This window comes from Oncorhynchus mykiss, chromosome 12 (assembly GCF_013265735.2).
Source record: "Oncorhynchus mykiss isolate Arlee chromosome 12, USDA_OmykA_1.1, whole genome shotgun sequence".
NCBI classification, from domain to species: Eukaryota; Metazoa; Chordata; class Actinopteri; order Salmoniformes; family Salmonidae; genus Oncorhynchus; species Oncorhynchus mykiss.
Window position 1 is genome coordinate 12,039,909 of NC_048576.1, and position 13,104 is coordinate 12,053,012.

General features: G+C 43.7%; 1 protein-coding gene across 3 annotated transcripts in view; it reads left to right on the plus strand.

Annotated features, from left to right (window-relative positions):
* Window positions 1-13,104, plus strand: part of exd3 (exonuclease 3'-5' domain containing 3) — a 64,080-nt gene that overhangs the window by 3,925 nt on the left and 47,051 nt on the right. The window contains exons 2-14 of one of the 3 annotated variants that reach the window (XM_021622662.2): window positions 195-269; window positions 3,146-3,210; window positions 3,705-3,866; window positions 4,247-4,432; window positions 4,636-4,689; window positions 4,775-4,914; window positions 5,004-5,110; window positions 5,208-5,281; window positions 5,460-5,498; window positions 5,659-5,825; window positions 5,950-6,097; window positions 6,362-6,563; window positions 13,090-13,104. The exon at window positions 13,090-13,104 is cut by the window's right edge and continues 95 nt beyond it. In XM_021622662.2, the coding sequence (XP_021478337.1) occupies window positions 245-269; window positions 3,146-3,210; window positions 3,705-3,866; window positions 4,247-4,432; window positions 4,636-4,689; window positions 4,775-4,914; window positions 5,004-5,110; window positions 5,208-5,281; window positions 5,460-5,498; window positions 5,659-5,825; window positions 5,950-6,097; window positions 6,362-6,563; window positions 13,090-13,104 (1,384 nt within the window). In that variant the 5' untranslated portion in view covers window positions 195-244. Of the gene's footprint in view, window positions 1-194; window positions 270-2,543; window positions 2,675-3,145; window positions 3,211-3,704; window positions 3,867-4,246; window positions 4,433-4,635; window positions 4,690-4,774; window positions 4,915-5,003; window positions 5,111-5,207; window positions 5,282-5,459; window positions 5,499-5,658; window positions 5,826-5,949; window positions 6,098-6,361; window positions 6,564-13,089 lie in introns of those variants that run through there. The other 2 variants (XM_036936934.1, XM_036936935.1) reach the window with 2 other exon arrangements.

The following is a 13,104-nucleotide window of genomic DNA, read 5'->3' on the forward strand; positions in this document are numbered from 1 at the left end:
ATTGTGAATTCCCACCAATCAGGTGCTGCTAATCAGGCCTGCAATGCCAGTCAGGGTGTGTCCCCATTCACCCTGATGTTTGTTTGTATACCAGAACAGGCATTCCCGTCTGTTGCTGAACTCAACTACCAGTATGTATCTCCCCCCAATACGGTCTCCCCCTCCCTCACATTGTCTCCCGTCCTCCCCCCTAGGAACGTGAGACCCTTCAGACTTACGACGCAGCACAACCCACTGGAGAGGAATGAGCCAGGCGACGCAACAATTGGGTCAGTAGTTAAGCCAAACAAACACTTGTCTGGGGCCTACACACACGCATCAGTCCAGACACCAAGCTTAAATACACAAACACACATGTTCTGGTATGGTTTTGCCTCTGTCGGAATGACAGGAAGGATAGTCCCGGCAGGTGTAAAGGTATACAAGTTGAACACCACATACACACACACATACACACACCAAACTCTCTCCCAAGTGGAGTGCTCCTCCATATACAGCTCTGAGTCCCTGCTTACCTGTCACTCAGCAGCTCACCCAGACAATTGAGAAGCGACATGTTCCACATTCCTGAGCCCCCCCCCCTCTTTTTTTCTCTCTGTGGAATTAGGTTGGGGAAAACTGCTAAAGTAGAGAGAATAGCAACGTAGAGGGAGAAAGATGTATACGATTTCTATGAAGTGTGCTGTGTTCTTCCGCCATGCATTGTGTTGTGCTTTGCTTTGGTGAGTCTGGAAAGTGTCTCTGCTGTGTAGGCATGAACCAGCTCTGATCCATGAAGACCTGAGAGTTAAAGTGTGGGTAGGGAGAGAAAGAAAGAAAGAGAGAGAAGCCCTTTGGTCTGCTTTCCCAGGCTGTCCGTCAGGAAGGCTGGATTTTGTACACCGTGACCACCGCGTTGCCCTTTCCTGGGGAAATCCGAGACAAACAGACAGCAGTGGGGGGAGGGGAACAGGAACACTAGGCCTGGGAAGGAGAGGAGGGGGGAGAGCGAGGCAAGAGCTTTTGGGAATGCTTAGGAACATACCCAGTCTACACCTCCCCTTTTGTTACAAGGCCTTTTTAAACCCCAGCCCTCCAAAATATGTGCCCTGTCCTCTGTTCTCAGAGGGTGTTATGGCTTTAAATCAAACCCAAAGCAGAACTGCTCCAAAACTCGGTCAGTAACCCTAAACAACTGCTGTTAATACTATCCTATCCCACTCCTTTTGAGTTAATGATAATCCAGTTATTCTTAAAGGGGAACTGACAACGTTTTAACTCGTTTGCAGTCGTCCCCACAGTGACCGTACGTACATCAGTTTGCTGATGACACAACGGTGGTAGGCCTGATCACCGCATTCACATCGACGGGCTGTTGTGGAGCAGGTTGAGAGTTTCAAGTTCCCACATCATCAACAAACTGTCTTGGTCCAAACACACCAAGAAAGTTGTGAAGGGGGCACGACAATGCCTTTTCCCCCTCCAGGAGACTGAAAATATTTGGCATGGGTCCCCAGATCCTCTAAAAGTTCTGTAGCTGCACCGTCGAGAGCATTGCCTCACCGCCTGGTATGGCAACTTTTGGTTACTGGCCCAATGCTCTAATCGCTAGGCTACCTGCCTCCCCTTAACCTCTACAGGTTCAGTGTCCTTCCCTACGGGACGGTTAAGCTAATGTAGACTAATGTGATTAGCATGAGGTTGTAACATTTCCCAGGACATAGACATATCTGATGTGGGCAGAAAGCGCAGCAAAGACATCTTTACGTAGCAAAGACATATAGATGACCTGGAGCCAGTGGGTTTGGCGACGAATATGAAGCGAGGGCCAGCCAACGAGAGCATACAGGTTGCAACTAAGGCTGGGAATGTCAATACAGTCAAACTAGCTAATAGGCTAGTGTATCTATTTAGGTAGCAAGCTAAAACTATGGAGCCTAACGTTAGCCAGCTAGCTGGTAGGAGGATGTCATGTCATTGGAGGAGTGGTTGAGTGACTGACTTTCTCCCGTCATCATTGTTTTTGGTGGCTACACACATCTAGATGCAGGTGTCATTTGGTTATCTAGCAAGAACTGGAACAACATATCTCCTACATTTGCAAATTCACTCTGGCTTTCTACTCCAATTTCAGAGCACTCTCGTCTATGTGCCAGAGCGCAGAATAGCTGATGAATTTACGATCGCACAACACCCACTGAATATGACCTGTGTCGGTAAACGTAGGCAAAAAAAAGTCATAGTTAGTCACGAACCCTCTAGATAACATGTAAACAGCCTAGCTAACCAGCTCTGCTAGGGCGAGTAAACTGGTCAAAGTGAGGTGTTCTCTCATTTGTGTCTGAAAGGAGCAAGCTAGCTAACTTTAGCCAGTTAGCTTAGGTGTTTGGTTGGGATAAGCATGCATTGGCAGGCAAGCTGCAGAATGATTAATAGGCTACAATTCTACATCGTTTCAGTGCAATTTCAAAATTGTATTTTGTGGCTTTTGGCAAATACGTTTGAATGATTTTAAAGTCTCGCTGTTGCTACTGCCTGTAAACACACAGTCCAGTTCAAAGTAAATGATGGCAGGCTTGTGTGGCAAATGGCTTGTTTGTATAAAGGCCTACTGTAGCTCTGATTGGTCTGCGGTGCACCAGTTTGCGTCGACTCCGGTCCTGGACGAGACGGATGTTTTATTTACTGTCTGAATGTACGTCCGCTTTCCTACTCTATATTGTTATATCATTTTCACATGCCTTACTATACGTAATTCACAAACATTCTAAGAATTTGTGAAAATGACCATATCTAAGTGCTGGCTTGTCAGGAAATGTTTTTAAAAAGTATAATATTCTTCCTGGGGGGTGTATATGAACCGATTTTAATAAGATGTCATGTTGCTAAAATTCTGTCAGTTCCACTTTAAGTAGTAGTGATATAAACATTGATGGAGTGGTTAGTGTAGCAATAGGCTGACTTCAGAAAGCACATGTGCTAGTGTGTTTGTTATGCTTCAGGATTCGGGAGGTTAGGCATATCTAGTGTGAGTGAAAGAAAGTGAGAAACACACTAAGCTGGTTGGGTGAAGGGTTAGGCTGGTAACCCCTATGCCAATGACAGGTTGGGGTGAGAGGTCAGTAGGGGTCAGTGTGTAACCCCATATCAACTGTGTGACCTCCAGGTGCTGACCCCACGGCACTGAGAGAACAACTCTTTGACTTCTGGACCAGGAAAGAGCTAGAGCCGGTGAGACAGAAAGCTGCATTTACAGTGTGTATGTCGTCAACTTCACAGTCTGTGTGTGTGTGAGGAAAAAGCTTGAGGGAAGGAATGAGCGAGCAGTGCATCATCATGTCGCATGCCAGGTCTATACTGGGTATATCTATGAGAATGTTGAGTGAATGACTGTGCGTCTGAAATATTGTGTAAAAGATCAAGCCTCGAGATTACGATCTCTCAAACAGACATGCATTGTTTGTGGATATTGACTAACTGTGCAAATTGTGAGAGATGTTGAATGAGAAAGGGAAAGTGTGTGACACAGAGTACTGTGAGTACCAAAGTCTATCTAAAACGAGATTCAATACTTTAATGCCAAACAAACTGTTATACAACTGATAGCTTTATGTGTGAATTTGAGATTTTAGCATAAAAGTTCATATGCAGAGATTGATTTGACCCAGATGGAGAGTGTGTATCTAACCCCCCCCTTCCATCCATCTCCTCCCCTGTCCTCTCAGCTGCGAGCTGTAGCCTTCAAGGGCTTTTCAGACTTCCAGACACCCCTAGAGGACCTGCTGTGTGTCCTGGAGGGCTGTCCAGGCAGGCAGAAGGGGAAGGCCACCACCATGGGCCACAGCATCCTCATGGAGTTTGAGCGCTGGAGACGCACACATCCCAAGGTCCGTCTCAGTAAAGGAAAACAGCATGCTCAGTTCCACTGAAGATCCTCTATTGTAAACAAGTATAAAGGGTGCCAGGAGCCAAAAATAGTTCACATAAAATGGCCAGCACTTTATTTCACTTGAATATGATTTTTTTTCAAAACTTGTTTCTGTTTTGTCATTATGGAGTATTGTGTGTTGATTGAGGAAAACAACAAACAATTGAATCCATTTTAGAATAAGGCTGTAACGTAACAAAATGTGGAAAAAAGGGGTTAGGGGTCTGAATACTTTCCAAAGGCACTGTATGCTTGTGGTTTATTAATTAAGACATGTCGCTACTTTGAGCTAAAGAAAATAATCACGCAGCGTCATTTGTAAATCTCACCTACCTCCAGGTGACCCTCCAGGCCGTCCCAGAGGTCTCTAAATTGGGATTGCAGCGTCGTGCTCTCAGCCTTCTCACGGATGCCCAGCCCAGCTTCATGGATCCTCTCATAGACATCTACCAGCTGGGGAATCTGGACCGGAGCATCCTGAGGCTGCATATCTTCAAACTGCAGGCTGTCAACTGCTACAGGGAGGTGGGTTGGTGTTCTGCTATTCTTCTTCATCTGGTTGTTGTGGTGTGACGGGCTGGATGGGAATCAAATGGGTTAATCATGATGGAGTCAGACAAAGCTATATTAGGTGAATTAATAAAAATTATACATATTTTTTGGGGTGGAATCAAAATGAATGTTTGGGGATTTTCACAATTTAAATAAATGTTGTCATTGTTTTTCAGGCTGCGTTGTTAAGCATGAAACTGGAGCTTCAGAGTGAAGTGGATATGGAGGAGGTGAGCGATCAGAACCTGTTATTAAAAGCAAAGGTGTGTGTTGGTACTAAACCATGACCCCCCCCCCCCCCCGTGTGTGTTGCAGATGTGTGTCCCTCTGATTCTACAGGACAAGCTTCCTATGGCCGAGTCGTTTGTAAGGGGCCATCCTAGACTGGAGGAACGTATGGTCACACTGCTGGACTCCTGGTGCCGTCCTGACTTCAGCATAGCACAACTACGCAGGTATTTTGTGTGTGTGTGTGTGTGCGCAACTCTTTCTGTGCGTGTGTGGCATTAGTGGGTGGTTTATGTTTCCTTGTGCTTCACTGCAGGCAGTTTCCCCGCTTGTCCCTCTCCAAACATCAAACTGATCAAATCCAGCCCAAGATGCTCAGCAAACAAGTGTTTCGACTGATGGAGAAATTCAACATTGACCCAGGTGTGTGTGTGTGTGTTCTGATAGTGCCCATGTGTATCACCGATCATCAGTGTGCCTGCTCTACATTTTCATTGGTTTCAATGGTTTCACTTTGCAGGCCTGTGTCCCAACTCTGTGTACAAGCGTAAATCAGACTCCATGCGTTTCCTCATGTATAAAAGGTTTGTAGAGGTAAGCAGCAAACCTGGGTCCTTTTAACGTGATACATTTCAGAGTTTTAGCAGGCGTTCTTATGCAGAGTTACTTGCAATCAGGTCATTCAATTAAAGTATGTTACCTTATGTTCTGTGAGGCCTCTGCTTCGCGCCCCATTCATATGTCCTCACTTCTCACCGTCTCTGACTTTCAGAAAGGCATGTCAGAGGAGAACTGGAGGGACCATGTACAGGTATGACGTGTGCAATCAACTTCTCTTTTTGCTTAGTTTAGTCTTTTAAAAACGCACACAACAAGGCCCATGCATGATATAATCTCAGTATCTCGGTCATTGGTTGGTTGGTTGATTGGTGTGTGTGTTCAGTGTTCACTACATTGACGAGTATGGTCAGTCAACAGTGGCAGACGACCCAGAGCTGCAAATCCAGTTGGTTGAGTTGATGGTTAAGTATGGTGGGATGGTCAACGCTGCCCAGTGGTCACTACACTACGGTCTCCCCAAAGATCGTCTGCCGTTTGGGGTGTGGGACACACAGGAGAGCCTACCACCCTCGCTGAGGTACAGAGCTGTAGAGAGAATGAAGGAAAATAAATGTAATCTATCAGTCAATCTACGTCTCTGTTTTCCCGTGTCCACATATTTCTCATATATTCATTCATTCAATCCTCTGCCTCTTCTTCAGGGAGGTATCTAAAGGCTGCAATGCTGAGTCGTGGGACCCGTCCCAGGCACACCGTGATAGGTTCTACCAGCTGCCAATCACCAGGGACCATGTCCACTTCCTGGAGACCCTGGAGGGGCTACAGCGCTGCAGAGACATAGTGCTACAGGTATCAATCAATCAGAGAGGTGGTTCCACAGATGACTCCTCACTGGCTTGTGTGTGTGTCCGACAGCACGTCATTTTAGTTTATAAGGGATCTCTTGTAGAAAATTTGCAGACTAAATCCCATGTAAGCACCAAACACCTATGAAAAATGTAAACAGTGTAAAATAATAGCATTTATCAAATCAAATTTTATTAGTCACATGCACGGAATACAACAGGTATTCACAACCCCAAAATATCTTCCCTCCTCTCCCCTGTTCTCCAGCCTGGTTGTATAGTAGGGGTGGATATGGAGTGGAGGGCAGGGTTCGGTGCAGTGTCTCCCCAGCAGAGGGTAGCTTTGATCCAGCTAGCAGTGCCAGGCCAGGTGTTCCTGTTGGACCTGTGTGCCCATGGATTCTCTCAACATAACATCACTGTCACCTTCATCAGGAGCCTCTTCTCTGCTACCACGGTCCTCAAGCTGGGTGAGTGAAGGGATTGGTCTATATTGGATTTATTTTTGTATGCCTTCTTTTGTCTGTCCATGTGTCGGCCAGACCTACAGTACCAGTCAAAAGTTTTGGACGCACCTACTCATTCAATGGTTTTTCTTTATGTTTTACTATTTTCTACATTGTAGAATAACAGTGAAGACATCAGAACTATGAAATAACACACATGGAATCATGTAGTAATCAAAAAAAGTGTTAGACAAATCAAAATAAACTCAAACTGTCAAATGCAAACCTAACATGTGTAAATATTTGTATGAACATAACAAGATTCAACAACTGAGACATAAACTGAACAAGTTCCACAGACATGTGACAAACAGAAATTGAATAATATGTCCCTGAACAAAGGGGGGGTCAAAATCAAAAGTAACAGTCAGTGTCTGGTGTGGCCACCAGCTGCATTAAGTACTGCAGTGCATCTCCTCTTCATGGACTACACCAGATTTGTCAGTTTTTACTGTGAGATGTTACCCCACTCTTCCACCAAGGCACCTGCAAGTTCCTGGACATTTCTGGGGGGATTGGCCCTAGCCCTCATCCTCCGATCCAACAGGTCCCAGATGTACTCAATGGGATTGAGATCTGGGCTCTTCGCTGGCAATGGCAGAACACTTAACATTCCTGTTTTGTAGGAAATCACGCACAGAATGAGCAGTAAGGCTGGTGGCATTGTCATGCTGGGGGGTCATGTCAGGATGAGCCTGCAGGAAGGGTACCACATGAGGGAGGAGGATGTCTTCCCTGTAATGCACAGAGTTGAGATTGCCTGCAATGACAACAAACTCAATCCGATGATGCTGTGACACACCGGCCTAGACCCTCTACCTCCAAATCGATCCCGCTCCAGAGTACAGGCCTCGGTGTAACGCTCATTTCTTTGACAATAAACACGAATCCGACCATCACCCCTGGTGAGGCAAAACCGCGACTCATCAGTGAAGAGCACTTTTTGACAGTCCTGTCTAGTCCAGCGACGGTGGGTTTGTGCCCATAGGCAACGTTGTTGCCGGTAATGTCTGGTGAGAACCTGCCTCACAACAGGCCTACAAGCCCTCAATCCAGCCTATTGTGGACAGTCTGAGCACTGATGGAGGGTTTGTGCGTTCCTGGTGTAACTCTGGCAGTTGTTGTTGCCATCCTGTACCTGTCCCTAAGGTGTGATGTTCAGATGTACCGATCTTGTGCAGGTGTTGTTACACGTGGTCTGCCACTGCGAGGACGATCAGCTGTCTGTCCTGTCATCTTAGACAGGACAGACAGCTGATCGTGGTCTGCCACTGCGAGGACGATCAGCTGTCTGTCCTGTCATCTTAGACAGGACAGACAGCTGATCGTCCTCGCAGTGGCAGACCACGTGTAACAACACCTGCACAAGATCGGTACATCTGAACATCACACCTTAGGATTATTGCAATTTATTGCCCTGGCCACATCTGCAGTCCTCATGTCTCCTTGCAGCATGCCTAAGGCACGTTCCCACAGATGAGCAGGGACCCTGGGCATCTTTCTTTTGGTGTTTTTCAGAGTCAGTAGAAAGGCCTCTTTAGTGTCCTAAGTTTTCATAACTGTGTCCTAAATTGCCTACCGTCTGTAAGCTGTTAGTGTCTTTGTAACAGTATTTTTATTGGAATTTCACCATTTTCACCCATATTAAGATATACAACAACAGAGACAAAGCAACAAAAAAAAACAGCACTGACTTACACATATGTATGTATGTGTATATATATATATATATATACATACATACATACATACATACATACATACATACATACATACATACATACACACACACACACACACACACACACACACACACACACACACACACACACACACACACACACACACACACACACACACACACACACACACACACACACACACACGTACACCATTTCCTCCTCTTCGTGCTCGGCGCTTCTCTCACCCCATCCCCATCATTGTGTCTCTCAATACATACATTTTAAACAAATTTACAAACAGAAATTAAAGAAAAAAGCTCAGTTTAAACCAAGAGGTTAGGTTCCACACATGGAACGTACAGTGTAATTCTGAAATACATACATCCCCGTCATTCTACGAGAATCCTTGCAGCATAATAGCTGATACCTCAGGTTCTAGGTAATTTAGATAAGGTTCCCATACTTTGTAGAACTGATCTGTTTTAGAATGCAATGTACATGTCAGATATTCCAGAGGCACCCATTCAAATAGTATCTTATGCCAATCTTTAATAGAAGGAGCCTTATCACTAATCTACTGTAAAAGGATGTTTTTCCTTGCTGCGAAGGTAAGGATGTTGTAAAGCCTACTAGGGAGACCCAACAGTAAAGAAACTGGGTCCAATTCTAGATCAACCGCTAGGATCTTTTCAATTTCTTGCAGAACACCAGACCAGTATCTTTGTATTTTGGTACATGACCATAAACAATGTATTAGGGAGCCTGTATCAGTTTTACATTTAAGACACTGAGGAGAAGAGGAAGAGGGGCTAAAAGCATGTCTGCGATTTGGGGATATATGCAATCTCTGTATTATTCTTAATTGGATTGCTCTAATACGATTACATATAGATATTGTTTTTGCATATCTCCAAATGTCCTCCCACCTCTCTTCGTCAATAGTAACAGACAATTATTTCTCCCACACTTGTTTCACCCTCTGTGTTGACAGCAGAAAAGGACCTTACAGCATCGTAAAACAGACTTACAGACATTTTCCTTTGTGGGAAAAAAAAGCGTTCTTTCAATGACAGACATATCAGGGTTACCAAATAAGGTGGTGCTCTTCAGAATATGTCTTACTCGTAGGAAGCGGAAAAAGTCCTGCTTTGGGAGTTGATATTTCTCGACCATCTGCTCAAATGACAATAAAATCTTATCAGCAAATAAGTCATTTAGTCTGCGTATGCCCTTATTAAGCCAAAAGTGAAAGCCAGCATCCAGCAATCCTGGACCAAAATTTGGGTTGTTAAGAATTGGGGTAAGAGCAGAAGTTAGTTTGAACCTTCCCAGGAAGCGTTGAACTGACCTCCATACTTTGAGTGTGTTAAGTGTAACGGGATTATTGCAGTGATCTTCTACAGACTTGAAACTTCTGAAAAATAAAAGATCCTGTTAGGGGTATTTTGAAAGAGAAGTCTCAATGTCTAACCAAATAGAGGAGTCATCGTTTGTGATCTAGTCAGAAATATAACATAGGTGGGCACACCATTGATAGAACCTGATATTGGGCAGATCCAAGCCACCCATAGAACTTGGCAGCTGCAATATTGCCATCTTAAGTCTTGGCTTGCGTTTACTCCATATAAAGGAACTTAGCCATCCATTTACATCCTTTATTACCTTATTGGAGAGTAATACTGGGATCATTTGGATTGGGTAGAGTAGTCTAGGTAAAATGTTAATTTTCAAGAGGGATATTCTACCCAACCATGTTATCGGAAGAGTTCCAGCGCTCCAAATCCTGTCTTATTGTATCCAACAAGGGAACAAAATTGGCTTTGTACATTTGCTGCAATTTAGGAGTTACAAATATACCCAGATACATGAAACCTGAGGGAGACTATTTAAAAGGGAAGGGGGAGAGGTATTAGGTACAGAGTGATGGTTACCAAGTGGCATAGCCTCTGATTTAGTTAAGTTAATCTTGTAGCCTGAGAATTCGCTGAATAATTCAATAATATTTAATAAGAGATGTAATTGAAGTCTCGGGACTAGATATGAATATCAGGACATCAGCATACAAGCTTATTTTATGGTGAACATCACCAATGAGCAGCCCCTGTATAGCAGGCGTTACCCTGATAGCCTCGGCCAGTGGTTCCATAACGAGTGTAAAGAGGAGAGGGGACAAAGGACAGCCCTGTCTGGTACCTCTGTATATAGAGAAGCTATCTGACCTTAGCCCATTAGTAAGGACAGCAGCCTGAGGATCATCATATAAAACTTTCACCCGTTTTATAAAGTTGTCCCCTAGACCAAATTTATTTAGAGCAAAGAATACGTTAGACCACTCCACACGATCAAATGCTTTCTCAGCATCTAGGGAGAGCACAAGACCATCCATAGCACTTTGTTGGTAGGCTTGAATTCCATTAAGAAGTCGCCTGACATTGTTGCATGACTTACGGCCCTTAATGAAGCCAGTTTGGTCTCCTTTCACAATTAGTGGCAGTGAGTCCTCTAATCTTGTGGCTAAAATTTTAGAAAGCAATTTTCTATCCACATTCAGAAGGGAAATTGGTCTGTACGAGGAACAAGACTATGGACATTTTTTTTTTTTGAGAATAAGTGATATGTTGGCTTCTCTCAGCGTTTGAGGGAGCTGGTCATTTGAAAATGAGTGGTTAAACATATCACGCAATGGCTCAAGGATCAGGCCATGGAAGTCTTTATAGAACTCGCTACAAAACCCGTCTGGTCCTGGGGACTTACCATTTTGCAAATTCCTAATTGCGAACATTATCTCTTCCTCGGTAATAGGGGCATTAAGGAGAGACCTCTGTTCTTCAGAGATAGTAGGGAGCTCAATCTTAGAAAATAAGTTCTCCATTAATTTGGGTGCATCATTTGGCAGTTCTGAGGCATAAAGGTTCGCATAAAATGTCTTAAATTAGTCATTTATCAATTTATTTTCATATAATTGATTGCCATCAGAATCAGTAATAGTGGCAATTGACTGAGAGTCAGCTCTCTTTTTAGCTAGGAATGCCAAGTACTTTCCTGGCTTATCGCCATGTTCATATAGCTTTTGCCTGACAAATCTCATTTTCTTTTCAGCATCCTGTGTTAGGAGAGAGTACGCTTTACAGGTTTCCCAAAGGAGCGAGGGGTTATCTGTTGATTGAGAGTTAATAGAGAGAAATGCTTTAAACGCTGTAATAAAATATGATGTGAAAATGTATTATTTTAATGCTGAGTTTATATTTTATATTTGAGATTATTCAAGTAGCCACCCTTTACCTTGACAGCTTTGCACACTCTTGGCATTCTCTCACCCAGCTTCAATAAATAAAATAAATACAAAATTCACCTGGAATGCTTTTCCAACAGACTTGATGGAGTTCCCACATATGCTTGTTTCCTGCTTTTCCTTCACTCTGCGGTCCAACTCATCCCAAACCATCTCTATTGGGTTGAGGTCGGGTGATTGTGGAGGCCTGGTCATGTGATGCAGCACTCATCACTCTCCTTCTTGGCCAAATATCCCTTACACAGCCTGGAGGTGTGTTTTGGGTCATTGTTCTGTTGGAAAAACAAATGATAGTCCCACTAAGCGCAAACCAGATGGGGTGGCGTATCGCTGCAGGATGCTGTGGTAGCCATGCTGGCTAAGTGTGCCTTTAATTCTAAATAAATCACTGACAGTGTCAACAGCAAAGCACCCCCAGACATTCGCACCTCCTCCATGTTTCACTTTGGGAACCACACATGCGGAGATCATCCGTTCACCTACTCTGCATCTCACAAGGACACGACAGTTAGAAACAAAAATCTCAAATTTGACTCATCAGACCAAAGGACAGATTTCCACCGGTCTAATGTCCATTGCTCGTGTTTCTTGGCCCAAGCAAGTCTCTTCTTCTTATTGGTGTCCTGTAGTGGTTTATTTGCAGCAATTTTACCTTGAAGGCCTGATTCACGCAGTGTCCTCCTGAACAGTTGATGTTGAGATGTGCCTGTTATTTTAACTCTGAAGCATTTATTTGGGCTGCAATTTCTGAGGCTGGTAACTCTAATGAACTTATCCTCTGCGCATAGGTAACTCTGGGTCTTCCTTTCCTGTGGCGGTCCTCATGAGAGTCAGGATTCATCATAGTGCTTGATGTTTTTTTGTGACTGCACTTGTAGAAACTTTCAAAGTTCTTGAAATTTTCCGGATTGACTGACCTTCATGTCTTAATGTAATGATGGACTGTCGTTTCTCTTTGCTTATTTGAGCTGTTCTTGCCACAATATGGACTTGGTATTTTACCAAATAGGGCTATCTTCTGTATACCCACCCCTAACTTGTCAGAACACTACTGATTTGGATCAAATGCATTAAGAAGGAAAGAAATTCCACAAATGAACTTTTAACAAGGCACACCTGTTAATTGAAAAGCATTCCAGGTGAAGCTGGTTGAGAGTGTGCAAAGCTGTCATCAAGGCAAAGGGTGTCTAATTTGAATAATCTAAAATATATTTTGATTTGTTTAACAAACTTAAACTTGGTTACTACATGATTCCATATGTGTTATTTCATAGTTTTGACGTCTTCACTATTATTCTACAATGTGGAAAATAATACAAATAGAAGAAAAACCCTGGAATGAGTAGGTGTGTCCAATCTTTTGACTGGTACTGTATGTTCAAGTAATTGTCCTAACACTTTAGATGTGCTTTATTGAGCTCATCTGACATGATGTAATGAACCAATGGAGTAATCCAGGCAGACTCAATGAAATACTATTTGAACCCTGGTGTGATATTACTCTGTCTGTGCCCAGGTTATGGGATGGCAG